Below are 23,931 nucleotides of genomic sequence, written 5' to 3'. Positions count from 1 at the left end.
CACAGCTTTCATTTTACCTCATCAGTATAAGAACTGAAAGCTGTGCTGTGATTGGTTTCTATGGGGAGCAAAGGCAGATTTTCTTTTAGACAGAGTTCATAAGAGTGTGGTGGTGCGCTTACCAAGACTCCTCTCGGTATTTTGTCCTTGTGGTGGATTAAGCTTCTGTTTCTAACAACGTGAAACAGAAAAGTGTATTATGCGGACTTTGGTGTAAAACTAGATGATCAGGACAAGTCACGGGCTCCACATACAGTGTGATCTGTTTGTGTACAAGTACGACAGTGGTCTAAAGGGAAGGAGAGCTTTTGTTTTGATGTGCCTATGATCTGAAGGGATCTGCAAAATCATAGTGATGACTGCTACTTTTGTACAAGCAACATGGAGGGATTCAACCTTAAAAATAAAAAGGAAATTATGTAAACGGATCTCACGATCCGCCCTGTTCCTCATGGGCCAGAAATACCGTTCCCTTCACTTCTGGAGAGACATGAAGATACACCTGATTCAGAAGTTTCAGAACATGAATAGCAGGATCCTACATAGGGACAGCTCTCTTAGCCCTACTACCCAGGGGCAGGTCTGCTATCCCTACTACCCAGGGGCAGGTCTGCCAGCCCTACTACCCAGGGGCAGGTCTGCTATCCCTACTACCCAGGGGCAGGTCTGCCAGCCCTACTACCCAGGGGCAGGTCTGCCAGCCCTACTACCCAGGGGCAGGTCTGCCAGCCCTACTACCCAGGGGCAGCGCATGTAGACCTACTACTCAGGGGCAGCTTTCATAGCCATACTACCCAGGGACAGCACTTTTAGCCCTAGTACCCAAAGACAGCTCTCTTAACCCCGCTACCCAATGAAAGCGCTCTTAGCCCAGCTGCCAAAAAACAATTCTCTTTGCCTATTATCCAGGGGCAGCTCTTTACTAGTCCCTGGCCAGTCCATGCATTGCAGTTTGTGCTCGTACCAAGTGGCACAGACATCTGTATGAGCACTTACAATTACAAGTGACTGTAATAGCCGTAATTAACATGCCTCCTCAGCGCCACCTTACTCCCCATGGTCATGGTGCTGCTTCTCGTCATGTCAGCCTGACTTGCTGAGTTTGTCTCTTGCAGCACTCCTCAGCACTGCTGCATCTGTATTCTGATTTCAAATGGCTATAGGAGGGCAACAGCCAGAATCTGCAGAATTTAACTCCGCTGTGTCCTGCAGGGTTTGGATTCTCCAGCTAATCACCATCCAGCAGGTTCTATATCAGGCACTGCTTCCTTCCACACCTTTGCCAGGGCTTAGGGTCCAGTATGCTGTTTGCGTCTAGTTCCTGTCAAGGTGTTCTATTGCTTATTTCTCCCATTACTGACCAGGCTTGTGTTCTCGTACTGTTTGCTCTCCCCGCTCCTGACCTCAGCTTTCTATCCTGAACTTGTGCTGCCTGCCCTGACCCCCGATTGTCTGACTACGCTTTTGTCTCATTCCTCTGTACCTCGCATACCTGCTCTAACACATGGGTCAGCTACTGCAGGTCTGGACACTGCCCCGCAGTAACACTTGGTGGCTATCCTGCGGTCTAAGCCTATCCTCACCATCAGAGGAGCTATTGAAGACCAGGTAGCCACTAAGTCATGCTTCTCCAAGGTAATTCCAGCCCATGGCACAATTGGTCCACAGCCACCAGTGTTCCAGTTGCTTTATGAAGGCTAGCTATAATTCTTATGTGGCTCTTGGTGAAAATGAGTTTTACACCCCTTCTATACATAATGGCCCCGCTGCATTTCATTTGTAGTTTTGGTAGGAGGCATCCAGTGTCTGGTACTTCTGCTCTGCTGTATCTATCACACAACTAGTGTTCATCCAGAGAGAAGGATAGCTGCACTCCCTTCGACAGCAACAGGTTTGCAGTGCGGAGGATGGTGTAATCGCACACGTGGCATGTCACTGGAAATTAAGAAAAGTCTATCTACTATAGAAGAATAGCAGGTGTATACTGAGCATGTGCAACATTTCATTGATGAACTGCAGGACTTATCCATAGACAACCAAGAGTACAAAAGCCTCTGAAATGCAGGTTTTCAATCAGTGATATCTGGATCGGTGGGCTTTTTTTTAGTAATTAATTGTATTTAGGATTTTGTATTTAGGATTGTAAGCCGCTGATCTACTGTACAAGTGATATTATGGAAACAACCCTTTAATGACATGTCAAGTCTTTGAAGGAATCCATAAAACGTAAGACTCACTGACATGTTTCTATAAAAAATTCTAACTTACTTTTGGATGATTACATAGAAACTGAGCGGCTTCTTCAAAATATTTTAAATCCACTTCACCGAGGAACAAAGGTAAATCATCATAATAAAAATAAGCCAGTGCAAGAGTGGCGAACCCACGGCTGGCCAGGAGGCTACTGCGAAACTCTAGTAGGCCACCAACACCTCCAAACATGTCAATAATTCCAACAAAGGGTCCTTCACCTAGAGAGAAGACAAAATGGAAAAAATGGATTCTACAATACTGAAGCCCAGAAAAAAGGAGTTTCACTTTTTTACCTATTCAAAAATGTATTAGGTGGGGTGCATGTGTGTCAGCTCACCAGAGCAGTATGATTGGTGTAGATACAGGTACACACAATGTAACACTGTACCTGAAGACACAAAAGAGAATAGTAAAACCAAAAACACTCAGTTTGAAAAAAATGTTGCAGTAATCCGCAAGTGCTAGTAAAAGATGTAAAAAACAGGGTATTTGGTTGATACGTTTTTTGCAAAAAATGTATACTAAGCTGCTCTACCAAACTTCACGGTATACCCTTATCAGAGCAGTCGTAACTAATGTATGCAATCCCTATATGATGTATTTAAAAACGTATCAACCAAATGCCCTGTTTTTTACATCTTTTACTAGCACTTGCGGATTACTGCAACATTTTTTTCAAACAAACTGAGTGTTTTTGGTTTTACTATTCTCTTTTGTGTCTTCAGGTTTCTTGGTGGTGTGTGAACATGATCCTACAGACTTGTTCACTGTGCAAGTAGCCCATGTGTTCCTGTTTCCATAATTGTTCTCTTGTGTCTACAAGACTGGGGAGTCCCACCACTCCTCTTGGGCTATCTGCACAAAAGCTGTTCTACCCTGTATGCACACATGGATTTTTCCTCTCTGAACCCTGTTCACACAGGTTATATACAGATGATCAGGTTTTTAAATACATCAGATAGGGATTGCATACATTAGTTAGGACTGCTCTGATAAGGGTATACCGTGAAGATTGGTAGAGCAGCTTAGTATACATTTTTTGCAAAAAACGTATCAACCAAATACCCTGTTTTTTACATCTTTTACTAGCACTTGCGGATTACTGCAACATTTTTTTCAAACTGAGTGTTTTTGGTTTTACTATTCTCTTTTGTGTCTTCAGGTTTCTTGGTGGTGTGTGAACATGATCCTACAGACTTGTTCACTGTGCAAGTAGCCCATGTGTTCCTGTTTCCGTAACACTGTACCTGTTGTAAATAGATTTGCGTTTCTGCAGTAATGTTGTTTGGTCAAAAGATGTTGCTGTTGCCTAAGCATTACTGAAAGACTGTGATATGCTTATAAAATGTCAGAGGTGGGACTACAATGTGACTGATGTGAAACACAGGAACAGGAAGTGCGACCATCTTAAGGGCAGTCTGCGGTTAATGAGAACAGGGAGAGGATGTGCTGGAGAGGAATCCAACAACATCCTCTCATGGAAGCACCTCACAGAAACCAGAGCAGCGTCAGATTGGAGCAGAACTTATCAATGACCATAACCTGTCCACATGTGAGGAGATTTCTGCCAGAAAAGGGATGAAAAAGGCCAGGATCTAGTGCGAGAGGTGTTGGACACTGCTGAGGAGTTAAACCACAAGCATCAACGGTACAACTCACCTGTTGGAGGGACATCACATCCATCCGTATACACCAATTGTTTGGAGTAGACCCAGGTCAGTAAAGCCCACTGCTCAGTCACAGTAAGTAATCGTGCATGCACCACACTACATTCTGATGAAAAAAAAAGACTGTAGTGTAATGCTGTTGCAGCGCAGTATAGTGCAACCTCCACCAGGGGATGCTGGTGAGGGAAGAGAGGTTGCACACACAGCGTAGCACCACTGAGAAGCAGCACAGGAGCCACCAAGTGCCGAGAGAGTGGTCAGACGAGCCGAGTCAGAAACAGTCAGGAAAAAAAGTACCAGAGGTCACAGCAATACACATGGTCAAATACAAGCCAGAAGTCGGAGCCAGATGGGAGCAGAAATAAACGAGACGTGAGACAGTCAAACAGGTCAGAAGACAAGCTGGGTATCATACCAAGAGGTCCAAGCACAGGGAGCGAACACAAAGACAAGCGGGGTGGCGGGAAAAGGAAGTCACAGGAGCAGGGTAAACAGGCAGAGGACAAAACACGGTATCAAGGGGTCAGTTGCTCTTGCCTGGGAGCATGACTTATCATCGACATTGGTCTGCACGCCACAGCAGACTGAAATAGCCCCACAGAACCCAAAACAAGGCAGAGTAGGTTAGCCCCCGCACGACCAGACGGGAGAGAAAAACAAGACAGGAACCATGGCCTGGATCATGACATTTAGGCTGAGATAGAGCCTGTTGTTAGATTGTTAGTCATACTGGCTGTTCAGGCCACGTTTATTGCCAAAATCAGCATCCAGAACTTTCAGAATTGTTGCCACGTTTCCTGTTTATTTCACAACCGAGAATCCTAACCTACACCTAGATGCCAACACAGCATGCAACGGATTCTACACCAAACTTGAACTTCCTTTTGTTTCAGGACATACAGATTCTGTGGAACATTATAATATGGGGCAGGTGTTCTACTTCTGTGGACTTTGTTCACGGCTAATTCGCTGATACAGATGGTTAATTTTGGGATATCTACTATATAATTGTCGAAGGGTCACTTCCGTCTGTCTGTCTGTCACGGATATTCATTGGTCGCGGCCTCTGTCTGTCATGGAAATCCAAGTCGCTGATTGGTCGAGGAAAAACAGCCACGACCAATCAGCGCCAGGCACAGTCCGGAAGAAAATGGCTGCTCCTTACTCCCCGCAATCACTGCTCAGGGCCAGCATACTCCCCTCCGGTCACCGCTCACACAGGGGTAACGCCGGCGGTAACGCACTCCGTTTTCGCTGCTATTAACCCTGTGTGTCCCCAACTTTTTACTATTAATGCTGCCTATGCGGCATCAATAGTAAAAAAATGTAATGTTAAAAGTAATAAAAAAACAAAAAACCTGCTATACTCGCCCTCCGTAGTCCGCCGAGCCGCTCGCGCCTGCCGCCATCTTCCATTCCCAGCGATGCATTGCGAAATTACCCAGAAGACTTAGCCGTCTCGCGAGACCGCTAAGTAATCTGGGTAATTTCGCAATGCATCCTGGGAACGGAAGATGGTGGTAGCCGCGCGCCTATCGCCGGTGCTTCGGTGGATTCCGGGGTGAGTATATAACTATTTTTTATTTTAATTATTTTTTTAACAGGGATATGGTGCCCACACTGCTGTATACTACGTGGGCTGTGTTAGATACTGCGTGGCTCTGTGCTGTATACTACATAGGCAGTGTTATATGCTATGTGGGCTGTGTGATATACTCCGTGGGCTGTGCTAGATATTACGTGTTCACTGTTATATACTACGTGACTGGGCAATATTCTACGTGGCTCTGTGCTGTATACTACGTCGCTGGGCAATATACTACGTGACTGGGCAATATACTACGTGACTGGGCAATATACTACGTGTCTGTGCTGTATACTACGTGGCTCTGTGCTGTATACTACGTTGCTGTGCAATATACTACGTGACTGGGCAATATACTACGTGGCTGGGCAATATACTACGTGGCTGGGCAATATACTACGTGGCTGGGCAATATACTACGTAGCTGGGCAATATACTACGTAGCTGGGCAATATACTACGTGGACATGCATATTCTAGAATACCCGATGCGTTAGAATCGGGCCACTTATCTAGTTTTTAATATAATTGTGAACGGACTATTCTTCTGAGTTCACTGAGGTCACATAGGGATGGGAGAGGGATATTTGATTGGGGAATAGAAGTGAATGATTGTAAGATTGTAAACTCCTGTGCTGAATCGCAGGCGAGCCCATACATTACACCCATATAATTGATCCAGTCACAAGGGTGTAAACAGGTAACGGTCTACCAATTTAGATCGGCACGTTAGTAAGTAGATATTTAGAAAATAAAGTAGATACAGATTGTTTGAGTGCCATGCTGTATAGCACAGGGGTTTCATGCTTCTGGCTAAATGTCTGTATAATGTATTTTTTAAATGTTTTCTACTAGATGGTAGCCCGATTCTAATGCATCAGGTATTCTAGAATATGTATGTAGTTTATTTCTGCAGATTTTCGAATAATACATTGAATACACAGGATTCGGCCGGCCGTGTGCGACCAATTAGCGAAGCGTGGTTCAAATCCCGCGGCAATTCACGACCGGACTGCGCCTGTCTGATTGTTTGCGGCCGGCCACGTAGTATATAGCACAGCCACGTAGTATATAACACAGCCCACATAGTGTATAACACAGCCCACGTAGTGTATAACACAGCCCATTTAGTGTTTAACACAGCCCACATAGTATATAGCACAGCCACATAGTATATAGCACAGCCACGTAGTATATTGCACAGCCCACGTATTATATTGCACAGCCCACGGAATATATTGCACAGCCCACGGAATATATTGCACAGCCCACGTAGTATATAGCAATGTGGGCACCATATCCCTGTTAAAAAAAAGAATTAAAATAAAAAATAGTTATATACTCACCTTCCTTCGGCCCCCGGATCCAGCCGAGGCGTTTACCGATGCTCCTCGCGATGCTCCGGTCCCAAGAGTGCATTGCGGTCTCGCGAGATGATGACGTAGCGGTCTCGCGAGATGATGACGTAGCGGTCTCGCGAGATCGCAATGCACGGAGTGGTCACCGGAGCATCATGAGGAGCGGGAAAGGCCTGTTCTGGATCCAGGGGGCCAAGGGACAGTGAGTATATAACCATTTTTTATTTTTTTTAATTATTTTTAACATTAGATCTTTTTACTATTGATGCTGCATAGGCAGCATCAATAGTAAAAAGTTGGTCACACAGGGTTAATAGCAGCATTAACGGACTGCACTACACCACGGCATAACGCGGTCCGTTAACGCTGCCATTAACCCTGTGTGAGCGCTGACTGGAGGGGAGTATGGAGCGGGCTGTGATGGCTTGTGAGTAGGGAGGGACTAATTCTCGGCCGGACTGTGCTCGTTACTGATTGGTCGCGGCCGGGCGGCCGCGACCAGTCGGCGACGCAGGATTTCCAGGACAGACAGATGGAAGTGACCCTTAATCTACTATATAATTGTCTGTCTGGTGAAATTACCCTCATAAGTAAGTAAAATAGTTACAGAGAGCGGATTGTGTATGAGTTGTTTTTTCTCGCCCCTGACTCCGCTGTATCCTAAAGAACACCCACCGGTACACGACTTACACATGCTTGGAGGTTTATTTTTGTTGTAATCCACAGAGGTGACAGGCAGTGGTGTGCTTAATACATTAGCAGGATTTTCAGGTGATCACTCTCACTACATAGTGGAAGAAGGGAGTTGGAAATGCTGCTGCTTCCATACTGTATAGAGATACTCCCTGCTGGGACCCTTCATTTAACAGAAAACATGTCAGAAGAGACAGAAGAGAGGGGTAAAGCTTGAGAGAAGATTGGGCAGAGCAGCACTTTTCCTATACGGGCAGTGAAATTCTGGTCAGGTTGTGCAGAGTAGGAGGTCATGCATGGAGGTGAAGATTCGAGAAGCTTGTGATCTCTTAACCAGGAGGTGAAGACGTTGGAGATGGGCACTACAGGTCTTTGTGGAACTTCTTGGCTTGAAAAGTCACAGCATCATCATCATCATTCATTTAAATGATGTTTCCCATGTTTTAAAGTATCTACATATCAAGAGGCTATGCCACCAGTGTACGTTCAACAGGGTCTGTGTTCCCATGCAATCTCGAGAACTGGTGTACGGCTGCCTCCCATTTTTTTCCTGGCCAACTGGAGCAAGCCGTATTCACTTAACCCCTTATTAACCGCCAATATGTCTTTTAACTGACCTGAGATATAAGAATAGCCTCCCCATACAGGTGACAATCCAGCAGCTGCCTTCTGTATTCTATAGCAGACAACTTCTTGCATCAGCCACGATCAGTGTTGGCACCGTCCATATCTGTTTAACCCCTTAGATGCTGCTGTCAATAGTGACTACATCATATAAATGGTTAACAGAGTGTGGGGGGTTTCTCTTTTTCCCAATTGGTGCCCTCAGATCATGATTGTGTGGTCCTGACGGCTGTAGTAATCTGTTCAGAAGTTAGCGGCATTTAGGTGGCAAAAATACACATTTTCATTCCTATCATGCCACTTTGCATTAATTCCTGAAAAGCACCTGAAGGGTTAATAAACTACCTGACTGCAGTTTTCAATATGTCAGGGGGGTGCTGTTTTTAAAATGGTATCACTTTGGGGGTTTCCCAATATATGGGACTCTTAAAAGGCACTTCAAACCTGGATAGGTCCCTAAAAAATACATTTTGTAAACTTCCTTGAAAAAGTAAAAAATGAATGCTACATTTTTAAACCTCCTAAAATGCTAACAGAATAAAAGAACATTTTACAAATGATGCTGATGTAAAGCCGACATGTGGGAAATGTTATTTATTAATGTTTTACTCTAGCATGACTATCTGGATTAAAGGGATATTCAAAGTTTGAAAATTGCTAATTTTTTTTACATTTTTTTCACAAATTTCTGATATTTTTTTTTATAAATAAACACAAAACATATCGACCTAAATTTATCATCATCATATAGTATAATGTGTCACGAAAAAAACAATCTCAAAGTCACTGGGATTTGTTGAAGCGTTCCAGAGATATTGCCACATAAAGTGACACTGGTCAGATTTTAAAAATTTGGCTCCGTCACTTTAAACGGAATCTATCAGGTCATTTGTATGCAGTTTTCTAATACTGCAGCATCTGGAAGTAGGGCTTGGGCAGCCCTTTCAAGATATGTAATTTTTATTCCTGTATGTGGCCCAAATGTGTTGCTGTAAGCCCCGGACAAATGTATTGTCTCGCGATCCAACCACTTAAATAAGTCCTATATAGTGCATGTTATATTGTACACTGGTTACTAGTACATCATGTAGTAATCATGCATCTCCTTTCTAAGAATTATTTATATACTGACTGGTATGTGTATTTGCACATTATTACTTACCAGGTGGCAGAAAAAGTGCTCCTCGTATCCGTCCTTCTCTTATTGATATTCTCTGGACTCCGGGAGCGGCGTACCATCTTTCAATGACCTTGGTGGCAGCAGGACAATCATCAGGAACATTGAACTCCAACGAGGAATATAGGTCGATATGAACCAAGAAAGGACTTCCCACAACATCACGTTTGTTCAGTTTTATAAATGGGATTTTTGGTTTAAGAGCCCAGAATAAGCCCATAGGACACACTCCATGGAAGTCTCCACCAGTGGCCGGAGTTTTCTCCAAATCCACCTTCCCTTCCATGTCTGTCTTGTAGAAAGCCCTGGAGTGAAATATTTGCCCTTTCTCATCCTTCAGCCATGCTGCTAGAGTGATTACCTGGTCGGGAGGAAGGCCCCAAGCTTGGATCTTGACTGGTTCATCCACCAAGGAGATCTCAGGAGAGACTGTTAAGCCAACCATATCTGAAGATCAAGGAGTCTTAAATGGGAGACAAGTATCAAGAAGACAAAATTAAAATTACAGACTTTAAGGCAAGAATTTATTCTCATCGAGTTTTCACGTGCAACACTTCATACTGTCAACCAAAAACCAAGTGGCGTTCTCCCCAAATAAAAGTACAGATGGCCATTCAATCTTTTCACTGGCACCCAATGTATTATGCTTATTAAGGTGTGTAAAACAAAGGGAAACTTAGGGGGAGGGATCCTTTGTGTGCAATTTAGCAGAAAACAATAAAAAAGGGTTGTTGACGTGGAATAAAAAAAACTATTGTAAAAATAAAGTTGTCACGAGAAGACTGCACCATGTACAGGAGTCCTCTAAGATTTACGCCTGCACCACGGGGTGGCACCAGCATTAGGTGTCCCGGAAACTGCACAACCTGCCATACTATACATACTGTACATAATAGGAGCCTTAAAAGGAAGGTGCCACCAGTTTTGTTGTATTTTGTTTTTTTGTGAAATTAAGCTTAAAATAGTAATTAAAATGTATTAATGCAATGTTTGCACTGTTTGCAAACATTTCTATATGAAAAATATTATATATTTTTCTACAAATATAATTAACTATGTTACTATGATGGCGAACTCAGTCGAGGGGTTCAAGAGAGGCCTGGATGTCTTCCTGGAGCAGAACAATATTGTATCATACAATTATTAGGTTCTGTAGAAGGACGTAGATCTGGGGATTTATTATGATGGAATATAGGCTGAACTGGATGGACAAATGTCTTTTTTCGGCCTTACTAACTATGTTACAAATATACATATTTACCACTAGGGGGAGCATTTTCCGTTTTAGACCTCAAGCAGCTATATTAAGATTTAGCAGCTCTGCCCCAGGGATATTAGACCACCCAAAAGGGGAGGGAAATGGTGATGTCAGCAGTTACTGCCCCAACAGTAAGAATGAAGAGCAGCATCACAGGGCAGCGCCATTTTGTGTGTGACTGCCCTGTGATCTGCCATCACCAGCAGTTACTGCATCAGAGGCACAGCGTGTTTACAGAGGAGCAGAACACAGTGGGCTCAGCAGAATCTGGACCCAAGAAGAGTGAAGACATGTGGTGTGCATGGAGCAGCATTAGGAGCTGTCTGGGACTCATCCCTCAAGAAGATAAGAAGGAGCTCCAGCTCTGCAGTGAATAGCCAGGCATTATGGAGGGAGGGGAGAGATGCATTGTATGGCTAAGGCCGGGGTCACACTAGACCGCCATACGGACGAGTGCAATGCGATAAAAAAAAAAAAAAAAATCGCATAGCGCTTGTCCCAATGTTAATCTATGGGGCAGCTCCCATCATCCGATATTTTCTCGGCCGTATTCAGGATCCGAGTGAAATCGCAGCATGCTGCGATTGTCAGCGTATCTCGGCCGAGAATCGCCAATGAAAGTCTATGGGGGTGAGAAAAAAATAGCACAGCACACGGACCATCAGTGTGATTTGCGAGAAATTCTCAGGCATTGGGCAGGTGACAGGAAAGGCTCAGCCATTATTTGCTCATTTTGCAAGTGTGTGAGAAAATCTCACCATACGGATGTCACACGGACGCCAAACGGATCATTGGATGCGAGAAAATCGCATCCTAGCACTGCACACGGATCACTGTTTTGGTAACATTTGTGCAATTCTCGTCTGTCAAAAACGGACCGTTTTTTTATACGTTGTGTGTGTCCCCGGCCTAAGAGTGACTGATGGGAGAGAAAGACGTGAAGTATGATGAGTGAGACACATAAGGAGTGTGATGGGGAGATACACATTGAGGCTGTGTGCACACGTTCAGGATTTTTCACATTTTTTTGCGTTTGTTCACTATAAAAATGCGATAAAAACAATTTAAAAATGCATACATATGCGTCCCATCATTTATAATGCATTCCGCAATTTTTGTGCATATGTTGCGTTTTTTTCTGGGGAAAAAACGCATCGCAGTAAAAAACGCAACATGTTCTGCGCATGTCGTGTCTCCTGCTTTGATGTGGGCTCCGACGCTGAGCCCACATCAAAGTCACGACATGTCGGCTGTTTTGTACAGCTGACATGTGCGCGCAATAGCGGCAGGTGAAATTGCAATTCACCCGCCGCTATTAACCTGTTAAATGCCGCTGTCAAATGCTGACAGCGGCATTTAACTACCGCTTCCAGCCGCGCGGCCAGAAATGAGTGCATCGTCCACCCCCGTCACATGATCAGAGGTTGGCGATGCGTCAGGATGGTAACCATAGAGGTCCTTGAGACCTTTATAGTTACTGATGCCGGCCTGCTGTGAGTGCCACCCTGTGGTCGGCACTCATAGCAAGCCTGTAATTCAGCTACGGAGCAGCAATCTGATGATCGCTGCTATGTAGCTGAGCCGATCGAGTTGTGCCAGCTTCTAGTTTCCCATGGAGGCTATTGAAGCATGGCAAATGTAAAAAAAATGTTTTTAAAAATATGAAAAAAAAAAAAAAAAAAGTTTAAATCACCCCCCTTTTGCCCCATCAAAAATAAAACAATAAAAAAAAAATCAAACCTACACATATTTAGTATCGCCACGTTCAGAATCGCCCGATCTGTCAATAAAAAAAAACATGACTGACATGTGCCCACAATAGCGGCGGGTGAAATCGCGATTCAACCGTTCCTCTGTACGTGTTTTCCGTCCGGCGGAAACAGCTGTTTTGACGGATCCTGCAAAAAACGGATGAAACGTGTGGCCATCCGGCGCCAATACAACTCAATGAGAAAATAACGGATCCGGCGAAAAAAAAACTGATCTGGCAGAAAAAAAAAAGGAACTTGTGGAAAAAAACGGATCTGGCGGGAAAAAACAGATCTGGCAGAAAAAAAAAGGAACTTGTGGAAAAAACGGATCCGGCGGAAAAAAAGGCGCACAGAGACCCCCCACGCCGCACAGAGACCCCCACACGCCGCACAGAGACCCCCCCACGCCGCACAGAGAACCCCCACGCCACAGAGACCCCCCCACGCCACAGAGACCCCCCGCACACCGCACAGATCCCCCACGCCGCACAGAGACCCCCCACGCTGCACAGAGACCCCCGACGCCACACAGAGACCCCCCCACGCTGCAGAGATCCCCCACGCTGCACAGAGACCCCCCCCCCCACGCCGCAGAGACCCCCCACGCCACAGGGACCCCCCACACCACACAGAGACCCCCCCATGCCGCACAGGGACCCCCCCACGCTGCACAGAGACCCCCCCACACCGCACAGAGAGGGAGAGCGACACAGGAGGAGAGTGCAGTTTACCTGAGATCACTGGGACTGTGTGCAAGTGGGGAGGCGGAGACAGAGCAGAGGGAAGCACACAGGGCAGAGTGTGAGAGCAGAAGATGTGCCCAGAACGTGCAGTGCCTGGAGTACAGAGGAGCAGTCAGTGCTTCTGTCCTGTAGTGATGGGACTTCGGGGTTTTTTTTGGGAATCGGCTCTTTCGGCTCGGCTCAGCAAGAAGAGCCGGCTCTTTCGGCTCTTGAATCGGCTCTTCAGTAATCTCACCAAAATAATGACACAAAACCTTCTAGTTAACAGATTAATATTGTTTATATTATTTTTCATTATAAGAACATCAAACAAATGCAAAAAATGTGCAAAACAGCAGTATAACTTAACAGTGAAACATTTTTAGAAGGTCATTAGGACAAATTGGCATTAAGAAACACTAAGTGCCTCAGTTTGGACGGGCTGATCCGGTTTCTTCTCTCTGTGGTTGTGTGCCCCGTTTTGGAGAAAATTCTCTCTGAAGGGACTGATGTTGCTACTGAACACAGGGCAGGATGCCAATAAAGGCTTCTTTCACACTAGCGTCGGGCTCGACCCGTCGCAGTGCGTCGGGCCGAGGTTACCGACGCTAGCATTGTCTCTGCTGCACAACGGATGCAGCGGATGCTGCTTTTCAGCGCATCCGCTGCCCCATTGTGAGGTGCGGGGAGGTGGGGGCGGAGTTCTGGCCGCGCATGCGCGGTCGGAAAGACGATCCGTCGGCTGCAAAAAACATTACATGGAACGTTTTTTGCGGCCGACTGTCCGCCACAACATGGCGCAACCGTCGCGCGACGGTTGCAATCCGTCGCGTAATGTTAGTCAATGGAGAAAAAACGCATCCTGCGAACACTTTTGCAGGATGCGTTTTTTCTGCAAAATGACGCATTGTGATGGATTGCAGTTAACGCTAGTGTGAAAGTAGCCAAAGATGTAAGAAGACAGTGCATGAGGACAAGTGAAACTTGAGCTGTGACTGGCTGCTCTGTGGTCACATGTTCTGCCTTCATTTACATCCTGCTTCTGTATTGGCCGGGTGAATGAGATAACACTGTGCTGCTGCCGACTCCTCTCCTACAGGACTGTCAGCAGCAGCTTTCCTCTCTCCCCCTCCAGCACACAGTCTCTCCTGGCTCCTCTCCTCCCCCTCCACCACCAGGCTGAGGGAAGGGAGGAGAGCAGAGAGCCACTAGATAACAAGCGGCTCACTGATAGGTGCCGGCTCGGCTCATATCGTTCACAGTGAAGAGCCGGCTCTTTGAGTCGGCTCGTTCATGAACGTCACATCACTACTGTCCTGCGATAGAGAGCAAGTGGAGCTCAACAGATAGCACTGGACTATAATAAAATGGCAGCTAGTCACACCTACAGCAGTGAGTTGTGCAGCCTACAGAGGCGTGCCCAGCTCACTGCTAATGCTGCTGCAATGTTACAGATAGGGTCCGAGCCGTCTATTATCCCCTATGTCCATGGGGTGCCGTAATCTGACACTGATAGTGCCCTGCTACTGCTGCAAAACCAAGATGTCAGCCCCCAGTTCCTTCTTTCTACTCATATATCACACAAAATCTGTTTTACATGCATTCAAATCTGGGTTATAACAGCATGTTATGCTACATTACATTGATTAATTAATGATCTACAAACGCGGTAACTTCCCTTTAACAACAGAGCAACCCTATTATCAACCCACAACATGTCACACTACATAGCAATGATGCCATGTGCTTCTACAGCAGCCAGAAAAATAATCTTTTCAAAGGGCTGTATGACTGTATCAAGCTGGCTGTTGGGTTAGAGTTGGCCTCCAATGTGAGTCCTCTGATCTGAAGATATTGGCGTATGTCCTGGGTCCCAGTAGCTCCACTTCCTGCACAAGAAATAGCTGTTTGTGTCAGTACGTGATCAGTGTTATATGTGAAAGAGGCCGACTAGCTGCTCATTTTAATACCTTAGCCAGTCCTTTTCTATAGCTATACATCATTTATGATAGCTACCCTTTGTGGTGGTTGCAGACAGACAATTTCAAATGAAGCAGGGCAAGGAGAGGCACACCACTAATCCATTCACCACCCTAATCTTTATCCTATCAAGCTATAATATACTGTACACTAAGGGTACCGTCACACTGAAACGACGCTGCAGCGATACGACAACAATGTCGATCGCTGCACCGTCGCTGTGTGGTCGCTGGAGAGCTGTCACACAGACCGCTCTCCAGCGACCAACGATCCCGAAGTCCCCTGGTAACCAGGGTAAACATCGGGTTACTAAGCGCAGGGCCGCGCTTAGTAACCCGATGTTTACCCTGGTTACCAGCGTAAACATAAAAAAATCAAACACTACATACTTACCTTCCGTGTCTGCAAAAAAAAAAATGCAAAAAAAAACACATAAAAAATTATTATGTGAGGTAAGAACCTCTGCCGTGTTTTTGCTGTTTTTCTAATTTTTGGAGGATCTCTGAATCCTCTTTTTGTGCTTTTGCTGTTTAGAGATAGGACTCATAAGCGTGAGGACCCTTGACGTGGGTTATGAGCTTGCGTATTTTGGCCAGAATATAAACCAATACCTCACATAATATTTTTTTATGTGTTTTTTGCATTTTTGGGGTGCAGTTGGGCTCATTTTCTGCTTGTAAACTGTGGTGTCTGTGCACATGGGGTGCATTTGGATAGCGCTGGGCAGGCCCGCCTGATCTAATAGAAGGGTGTCACTACTAGGCTTGCCTGGATGCTGTGCATCTCCATTGTGTGAACAGCGCCACATACAAGTTTTTATGTGCGGCAATGTGCCAAGCAGCCACCCCCTCCATTAGTTTGGTAGCTGGTGAGTGGCTGCGTCATCGGTTATGCTGCACCTGTGTTTCTATTTTACCACATGGGTCCACTGCATCCTGTTAGTGCATTTGTTTGGAGGCCTAGGCAGGTAAGAACCTCTGCCGTGTTTTTGCTGTTTTTTCTAATTTTTGGAGGATCTCTGAATCCTCTTTTTGTGCTTTTGCTGTTTGGAGATTAATATTGGCCTTTGTGCTTCTGTGCCAGTCCTGTGTGCCATCTCTCTCAAATTGTGGGCCACAGAAAGCCTAGTGCCTGGTTTTTTTTAATTTTGGTTTTTAAATTCTCCCTGAAAAAAAAAAAAAAAAAAATAGTGAGAGATTAATATTGGCCTTTGTGCTTCTGTGCCAGTGCTGTGTGCCATCTCTCTCAAATTGTGGGCCACAGAAAGCCTAGTGCCTGGTTTTTTTTATTTTGGTTTTTAAATTCTCCCTGAAAAAAAAATAAATAGTAGGAGATTAATATTGGCATTTGTGCTTGAGTGACAGTCCTGCGTGTGTGGCATCTCTCTCATTTTGTGCCACAGAAAACCGAGTCTGTAACATTGTGCCTGATTTTCCTTGCAGTCTCACCCACCTATAAAGGGATATCTAAATCCTACAGAAGTTTGAGTTCACCTTGTAAGTTGTTTAACAGTAACAAATACCGTTACTTTGTTTGCGTTTTTAAAACAATGAGGAAGTCTGGTGGAAAAGGTCGTGGCCGTGGGCGTTCATTGCCAGCTGGTAATGATGGTAGTGGTGGTGGAGCATCAGGTGGTCGTGGGAAAAACAATATAGCACCTAAGTCTCGAGCTGTGGAGCCAGGTTCGTCGTCTGGCTACACAAGGCCTCGAACGCTCCCTTTTCTGGGAGTAGGAAAACCGCTTTTAAAGCCGGAGCAGCAAGAGCAAGTTTTGGCTTTCCTTGCTGACTCAGCCTCTAGCTCTTTTGCCTCCTCTTCTGAAACTGGTAAATGTAAAAGCAGCGCGTCGTTAGTGGATGTTCACGGTCAGGGACAAGTCGCTTCCTTGTCCTCTTCAGCCAAAACAACAACAGAAGGATGCATCAGGCGACACAATGGGTTACTCCATGGAGCTCTTTACACATACCATTCCTGGGTTAGAAAGTGAAACAGTTAACAGGCCATGCCCATTACAAGTTGAATCGGACATGGAGTGCACAGATGCACAGCCACAGCCAGACTACTATGCTGTTCCTTTGACTCAGACCACAACATTGCCCTCGCAGTGTACTGATCCAGAATCAGACCCTGATGAGACTATGGTGCCCCGTCACAAACGCTATACCACCAGCTTACACGGTGACTCAGACGAAGTTGCACACGAGATAGAAGAGGAGGTCATAGATGACCCAGTTGTTGACCCCGATTGGCAGCCATTGGGGGAACAGGGTGCAGGCGGCAGTAGTTCTGAAGCAGAGGAGGAGGGGCCGCAGCAGGCATCAACATCGCAACAGGTTCCATCTGCCGGGCCCATATCTGGCCCAAAACGCATGGCAAAGCCAAAACCTGTTGGAGGACAGCGTGGCCATCCGGTTAAAGCTCAGTCTGCAATGCCTGAAAAGGTATCCGATGCTAGAAAGAGTGCAGTCTGGCATTTTTTTTAAACAACATCCAATTGATCAGAGCAAAGTCATCTGTCAAATATGTTCAACTACCTTAAGCAGAGGTCAGAATCTGAAAAGTCTCAATACAAGTTGCATGCATAGACATTTAACCACCATGCATTTGCAAGCCTGGACTAACTACCAAACGTCCCTTAAGGTTGTAGCACCCTCGGCCAATGAAGCTAGTCAGCAACGCTACATCCCTTCCGTCACTGTAAGGCCACCATTTTCCGCACCACCTGCAGTATCTGTGCAGGTTTTGTTGCCAGGCCAAAGCAGTCAGGGAATCACCAGTTTCGTAGTTGGAAACACTGCATGTAGGGCACCGGCAAGAATACCATCTCCAACCATCTCTCAGTCTGCCATGTCCACCGGCACCCCCGCTAGTTCCACGATCTCCAGCTCTCCAGTCCAGCTCACCCTACATGAGACTGTCGTTAGAAAAAGGAAGTACTTAGCCTCGCATCCGCGTATACAGGGTTTGAACGCCCACATAGCTAGACTAATCTCGTTAGAGATGATGCCCTACCGGTTAGTTGAAAGCGAAGCTTTCAAAGCCCTGATGGACTACGCAGTACTACGCTACGAGCTACCCAGTCGACACTTTTTTTCCAGAAAAGCCATCCCAGCCCTCCACCAGCATGTTAAAGAGCGCTTCGTCCATGCACTCAGGCAATCTGTGAGTACAAAGGTGCACCTGACAACAGATGCATGGACCAGTAGGTATGGCCAGGGACGTTACGTGTCCATCACGGCACACTGGGTGAACGTGGTGGATGCAGGGTCCACAGGGGACAGCAATTTTGGGACAGTTCTGCCTAGCCCACGGTCTAGGAAACAGTTGGCTGTAGCCGTTTGCACCCCCTCCTCCTCCTCGTACTCCTGCAGAAGCGAGATCTCGTCCACAGACCGCAGTCGCACAACCACTCCATCCGCAGCTGCCACTGTTGCACACCAGGTGTCCCATTATGGAGCAGCTACTGGCAAGCGTCAGCAGGCTGTATTGGCTATGAAGTGTTTGGGCGACAACAGACACCGCGGAAGTTCTGTCCGAGTTCTTGCAGAAAGAAACGCAGTCGTGGCTGGGCACTGTAGATCTTGAGGCAGGCAAGGTAGTGAGTGATAACGGAAGGAATTTCATGGCTGCCATCTCCCTTTCCCAACTGAAACACATTCCTTGCCTGGCTCACACCTTAAACCTGGTGGTGCAGTGCTTCCTGAAAAGTTATCCGGGGTTATCCGACCTGCTCCTCAAAGTGCGCGGACTTTGCTCGCATATCCGCCGTTCGCCCGTACACTCCAGCCGTATGCAGACCTATCAGCGGTCTTTGAACCTTCCCCAGCATCACCTAATCATTGACGTTGCAACAAGGTGGAACTCAACACTGCACATGCTTTAGAGACTGTGCAAACAGAGGCGTGCTGTTATGTTTTTGTGGGAGGATACACATACACGGGCAGGCAGTAGGATGGCAGACATGGAGTTGACAGGTGTGCAGTGGTCGAAGGTACAAGACATATGTTAGGCCTACTAAGCCTGTCTGCGGTCCCTCCTTCCACTAGTCCTCCACTGACCAGACCACTGCTGCCCGTGTACCCCTGGAACCTATTTTAAAGTGCCTACAGCCTACTTTTGTTATGTTAGGCCTACTAAGCCTGTCTGCGGTCCATTATAGAAATTGTCCTTCACTGACCAGACCACTGCTGCCCGTGTATCCCTGGAACCTATTTTAAAGTGCCTACAGCCTACTTTTGTTATGTTAGGCCTACTAAGCCTGTCTGCGGTCCCTCCTTCCCATAGTCCTCCACTGACCAGACCACTGCTGCCTGTGTACCCCTGGAACCTATTTTAAAGTGCCTACAGCCTACTTTTGTTATGTTCGGCCTACTAAGCCTGTCTGCGGTCCCTCCTTCCACTAGTCCTCCACTGACCACACCACTGCTGCCCGTGTACCCCTGGAAGCTATTTTAAAGTGCCTACAGCCCACTTTTGTTATGTTAGGCCTACTAAGCCTGTCTGCGGTCCCTCCTTCCAATAGTCCTCCACTGACCAGACCAATGCTGTCCGTGTACCCCTGGAACCTATTTTAAATTGCATAGAGCATCCTTTTTTTAATTGTAGGCGTACTAAGTCTGTCTGCGGTCCATAATTGAAATTATCCTCCACTTAACAGACCAATGCTGCCTGTGTACCCCTGTAACCTTTTTTAAACTGCATTGAGACAAATTTTGTGTTTAAGGCCTACTACCTGTGTCTGTCTGCGCCACTCAATACAGCTGTCCTCCTCTGAAAAAAGCTGAGCGTCAATAGTCTGGTTTTCAGCCTATAGGAATTTGAAAACTGCATTGGGGCTACTACTTCGGTAGGGCCTACTAACGGTGTCTGCCGCTTCAAGGTGTTCTCCAGGTTGCCTCTCCATAGCTTCAATCTTCATGCTCGTGTTAAGACATAAACCAACAGAGAAAAAGAAGAAGCAGCATATAGTCCGGGTATAAGTGTAGAAAGAGCTTTATTAATAATAATACCAGGTTAAAAAACGACAGGGGGAAATAATCCCCGTGCTATACTCAGCACGCACCTACACGAACAGGGGACAGGTGCCTACAATACAAATACATCCACATTGAAACCGAGACAGATGTCACAGAACAATCAGAAGATTGTGCAGGTGAATAAAGTGTAACTACATAGATTGGACACACAGGTCCAAATAAGTATATATAAAAACACATACACAATAGGTATCGCTGATATACATACCGGTCAGTGTGGAAGACAATCACTGCGTAGACTGGCACCTCACCCCTTATATACTTACTAGATTGTGGCCCGATTCTCATGCATCGGGTATTCTAGAATATTCGTCGCCATGGCAACCATTATGACATCTACGTCGATACTGTGCCCGTCGCTGAATCAGAAACGTGAGATTTCTACGTCCTTTATGACATCGTCGCTGTGCCCATTGCTGATTGATCGAGGTCTGGCGGCCTCGACCAATCAGTGAGGCGGGGTTTCCAGGACAGACAGACAGAAAGACAGACGGAAAAACCCTTAGGCAATTATATATATAGATTTGGACCTGTGTGTCCAATCTATGTAGTTACACTTTATTCGCCTGCACAATCTTCTGATTGTTCTGTGACATCTGTCTCGGTTTCAATGTGGATGTATTTGTATTGTAGGCACATGTCCCCTGTTCGTGTAGGTGCGTGCTGAGTATAGCACGGGGATTATTTCCCCCTGTCGTTTTTTAACCTGGTATTATTATTAATAAAGCTCTTTCTACACTTATACCCGGACTATATGCTGGTTCTTCTTTTTCTCTGTTGGTTTATGTCTATTTGAGTGCAGTGGTCCGCTATGGTCCTTCTTCTGGTCCCATTTTTCTCTGGATTAAATATACCCTATTTGGGTTAAACTATGATGTTAGTGACCTCATATTGTTCCACCTTAGTGTTTTATTTATGCTCGTGTTAAGTAGTTGTTGAAACAACACTTCATTAGGCCTACAAGTTGGGTCTGGGTCGTAGAGACGGTGTCTGCCGCTCCAAGGTGTTCTCCAGGTTGCCACATAATCGAAGCTGCATAGAGCCTATTTTGTTATTTTACGCCTACTAAGTCTTTCTGCGGTCCCTCCTTCCAATTGTCCTCCACTGAGCACACCAATGCAGACCGTGTACCCATGTAACCTTTTTTAAACCTGCGTCGAGCCAACTTTGTGGTGTAAGGCCTACTTGTAGTATCTGGCTGCGCCACTCAATACAGCTGTCCTCTTTACAAAAAATGACCTACAATTATCTGGCTTTCAGCCTATCGGAATTTTAAAACTGCAGTGGGCCTACTAGTTGGGTTGGGGCCTTCTATCGGTGTCTGCCGCTTCTTGCTGTTCTCCTCCAGTGAACAAAGCTGTGCCGCCTGTTTACTACGGTTGCCAATTTTGAACTGCATTTAGACTACTTACTGATTTGGGCCTACTCTCTGTGTCACCCTCTCATTACAGTTGTCCTCCACTGAACAAAGCAATGCCCCCTGGTTAGTCCTGTTACCAATTTTGAACTGCATTTAGCCCACTTTATTCTTTGGGCCTATATCTGTGTTTCCTCCTCATCCTGCCCATTGCCCAGCCAGTGATAGATGAGTCTGCTGGTACATTGACCCATAACGCAACATTCCCCGTGCACGCTACACTGCAAGATTGTGACCCTGCTGAAAGTCAGGTTCCCCTTCCTGCATACCATACCACCTTACATGGGGACAAAGAGGAAGGTGCAGATGAAGGTGCAGGTTCCTTCATCAGGTGGGGGGAGGAATACTCGTTGGTGACGTCACTGGCACAGGGCCCCTCATAGTACGCAAAGTGTCGCTGCCGGTGGGAGGCGCCCCCGCCGTGCAAACACACCGCCGTACTTTGAGGGGCCCTGTGCCAGTGCCAACGAGTGGGCCCCCCCTGCTTGCTCAGGATCACAGCACTTGCAAAGTTGAAATACTTACCTCTCCCTGCTCCACTGCCGTGACGTGGTCCAGATTTCCTTGGCCCACTAAATACTTGAACCAGCCCTACCCCCCACAACTTTAGCCAAATGACCCCCAATTACCAATGCCTTACTATTATTATAAGGTAAATTTAGATTGACAAGCTTCAGTAACAAGAATGTATGTTTTTTGCCATTTAAATGGGCACTGTAGGTGTTTTCCTGGCCTCCACTCACTGCAGACTATGCTCCCCCATTGACTTGCATTGGGTTTCGTGTTTCGGTCGATCCCCGACTTTTCGTGATAATCGGCCGATTCCACTCGACTCGACTTTTGAGATAGTCGGGTTTCGCGAAACCCGACTCGACTCTAAAAAAGTCAAGGTCGCTCAACCCTAGTCAGAAGTTTATAGAATAAAAGAACAATTTACATTTTACTGAAAAATATACCTATAAAGAGAAAAATCAGACATTTTGCAGTGATATGTTAATTTTTGCCAGAGCTGTATGTATCTGGATAAATATCTGGGCACAGTCTAAAAATGGTCTGCATCTTTTCTCTACAATCTCTTAGTTCATGGGCATCCCCAATGAATCATTCTCCTGTGTCCACAAACAATAAAACAAAGGCCAGCAATTGGGCACCCACTATATAATGGGACCCTCAGGAGTGGACACAGGGTGGGATGTCATTATTGCGCAGCAACAATAACATTTAGTTTTCCGTAACAGCAATCCTATATCACAGCGCGGTCTGATTCCTATACACAGCAGCCGCTCAGATACAGATCATAATGATCGTTCTGAGGAAAGCCTGGGACTTACAGTCACACATGTTGCAGATGGAAGCATGAGGGCAGCATAGCCCAGTGGAATGAGATGGGGTGGAGGGGATGTGAGCCCATATAATTATAAGGCACAAAACGTTCTGCGACCGCTGTGAGCTGGGAGAGACCATCACACAGCTGTATAGTCAGTTCCCGCAACTACCGATAAGTTCTCAGCCCCATAGAAAAAAAAAGTCCTGGATAACCCCTTTAACTCTTAACTATAACCTCAATGCAGAACATGCATACGGCACTGTGCAGATAGGAATCATTTCTATTATCTACTGTGTCATGCTTATGTGCATTATCGGCAATGGCAGACATTAATATAATGCAAACATAGAGAGGCAGCGAACAGCTCTGATATAATTGAAAGCCACCTACATAACAATATTGGGGCACGATACAGCGGCGTCTAAGATTAAGCTGTTGTGAGCAGAGTTAACTCTGATCACAGCAATCACTCTCAGTTGCAAGCTGTATAACACTAAGCTGTATGGAGTGCGCTCAACACCAGTAGGACAGTCTCAATTTAGGGGAGCTGTCTTTGTTGCCCAGGGCTGTGTCATTACTTTTACTCACTGTGCGGTGTATCGTCTCCTGCCGTGCAGTGAAGTCTGCGATGTCTGGTCTGCTGCCTTATAGAGAAGTTTGTGATGTCTTGTCACCTGTCAGATTCATCTGTTACTGATAAATAGGTTATCCTTAGGGGGAGGACCCGGCTTCTCTGTGCTCTGTACACATGTATTTGCATTCATTTAATTAACTCATTATTCTCTTTTCTTGAAGTCTGGTCTTCCTGGAATTCATACACCCAACCTGCACCATTAGAGGAAGCAGCAAGACTTAATAAGAGCCACAGGCTGCAATGACAAATACAGCACAGTTTTCTGTACTTGAATGTGTAGTTTATAGGCCCATCTTCTACAGGCAGATTCTACTGATACACACAGCTACACCTCCATATACCAAATACATTTCTATGTACAGTAGCTTTACAGTGAAATGAAAGTCAAAGTTTTTTTTCTTCCTATAAAATTGCTAAAAAATAATGAAAAATAATTACAAGAATTTCATT

General features: G+C 45.8%; 1 protein-coding gene across 4 annotated transcripts in view; it reads right to left on the bottom strand.

Moving 5' to 3' along the window:
• The window catches only part of LOC138661579 (acyl-coenzyme A amino acid N-acyltransferase 1-like), a 64,638-nt gene that overhangs the window by 14,373 nt on the left and 26,334 nt on the right, over positions 1–23,931 (bottom strand). The window contains exons 2-5 of one of the 4 annotated variants that reach the window (XM_069746407.1): positions 23,436–23,672; positions 13,097–13,338; positions 9,342–9,819; positions 2,269–2,471 (exon numbers count right to left, since the gene is read on the bottom strand). In XM_069746407.1, coding sequence (XP_069602508.1) covers positions 2,269–2,471; positions 9,342–9,801 — 663 coding nt within the window. In that variant the 5' untranslated portion in view covers positions 9,802–9,819; positions 13,097–13,338; positions 23,436–23,672. Of the gene's footprint in view, positions 1–2,268; positions 2,472–9,341; positions 9,820–13,096; positions 13,339–23,435; positions 23,717–23,931 lie in introns of all 4 variants that reach the window. The other 3 variants (XM_069746400.1, XM_069746391.1, XM_069746415.1) reach the window with 3 other exon arrangements.

The sequence above is a fragment of the Ranitomeya imitator genome, chromosome 1 (genome assembly GCF_032444005.1).
Source record: "Ranitomeya imitator isolate aRanImi1 chromosome 1, aRanImi1.pri, whole genome shotgun sequence".
Classification (NCBI taxonomy): domain Eukaryota; kingdom Metazoa; phylum Chordata; class Amphibia; order Anura; family Dendrobatidae; genus Ranitomeya; species Ranitomeya imitator.
Note: the sequence above shows the minus strand (reverse complement) of the source record. Positions and strands in the feature narration are given on the sequence as shown.